General features: G+C 39.0%; 1 protein-coding gene across 1 annotated transcript in view; it reads right to left on the reverse strand.

Annotated features, from left to right (window-relative positions):
* SARC_03927 (hypothetical protein) overlaps nucleotides 1-1,152 on the reverse strand; it is an 8,107-nt gene extending 6,955 nt beyond the window's left edge. The window contains exons 1-2 of the mRNA XM_014302272.1: nucleotides 793-1,152; nucleotides 133-333 (exon numbers count right to left, since the gene is read on the reverse strand). Coding sequence (XP_014157747.1) covers nucleotides 133-333; nucleotides 793-865 — 274 coding nt within the window. The 5' untranslated portion in view covers nucleotides 866-1,152. The remainder of the gene's footprint in view (nucleotides 1-132; nucleotides 334-792) is intronic.
* Between the last annotated feature and the right edge of the window lie 308 nt (nucleotides 1,153-1,460).

The raw sequence follows: 1,460 nt of genomic DNA on the forward strand, positions 1-1,460 counted from the left end.
ATAAATAAGTAAAACAAAATAGTGCATATATATATATATATATATATATATATATATATAGGGCTATCCGCATCTGCTGATTCCTGTAATTTACAAACACAGAAACCATCCTACAACATACTATACACTTACCGTTTCCAACACAGTATTCGGGCATACTCGTCCAAACTCCCGGTTCCACACTCATTATTTGGTGGAGGCACACAGAGTCATCTACATCCTCGGAAAGTGTATTGCCGTCTCCGATATAATTACTCGCACGTGGATCTGAGCACACATTGCCCACAGTTTCGGGATCCGCATCACCCCCACCACCTTCTTCCATGACGTCCTCTGTTGCAAATAGTTTAAAAGGTACTATTAGGATTAGGGCATGGATTCTTCAAAATACAGGCATTTAGTCATAGTACAATCAGCATATCGGAGCACAATCAGCATATAAATGTACAGTATATGGCATTACTACATAACCAGTAGAGACAATAACTGTACTCTCTGTGCAATGAAAGATACTGACTAAATGGCTCGATTATTCCGATAACCATCGTGCGTATGGATATATGCACTTGCCACATCACTTGAAGGGTCGTGTTCGGGGCCTCCTGCTCGGAATGCGACAACAATCTAAACTAGAATTCAGAACACAAATTTTAAACTGTTTCTTTTCACATACAACTTCAATAGCAATAGCATATTTTCAATTGCAAGATTGTTTGACAGTAATGTACACCTAAAATAGAAGACGCAAATTACACACGGGATCTTATTTGTGTGCGGCTACAGCAAACTTACGTATGTCTTGAAATTCTCGCTGTGCCGTCGCTGCTTGCGCACACAGGAGCGCTAAACCAACGAGCAGTTTCATGCTGGCTGAGCTATTTATATATAAGTACCGGGTTTTCGAGATATAAGCGCAGTTTGCTTATTAGATTGCAATAACCGCTACTTTCAATGTGTGTTCGTGGATGGCAGTACAGTGTGTGTTCGTGGATGGCAGTACAGGGTGTGTTTGTGGATGGTAGTGACGATTGCTCCTGTGCGTAACAACTGCCCTAAGTTGTTCACTTGCTATGATCTTGTATCGAACGCCGACTATGGGTGGGTGCAAATGCTTAATGCATTCGAGTGTTAACTTATTTGCATTAACATGACTATAAACTTTTAATGTGGGGACGAGTCGTGTGAGATTTGAGAATTTCTGGATTTGCAACAACTGTCAAGCACATATTTTTATTTTTTTCAAATAGCGCAACAGACCGCCTCAGGGCGCCTCTGTACAGTTATATTAAAATTCGAATCATTGTCAAGTTTGATTGGCTATATTTAACGTGCGGTTTAAAGCAGATTTTTGTACTAAAATGAGTTATAATGATACACAAAAATCTAAACCACTAATTTTATTATGAAGAAACCCAACTTTTAACGACAAATTTAGAAAATTGTCATACAACGAAAGTAAA

The sequence above is a fragment of the Sphaeroforma arctica genome, assembly GCF_001186125.1.
Source record: "Sphaeroforma arctica JP610 unplaced genomic scaffold supercont1.210, whole genome shotgun sequence".
Lineage (NCBI taxonomy): Eukaryota > Ichthyosporea > Ichthyophonida > Sphaeroforma > Sphaeroforma arctica.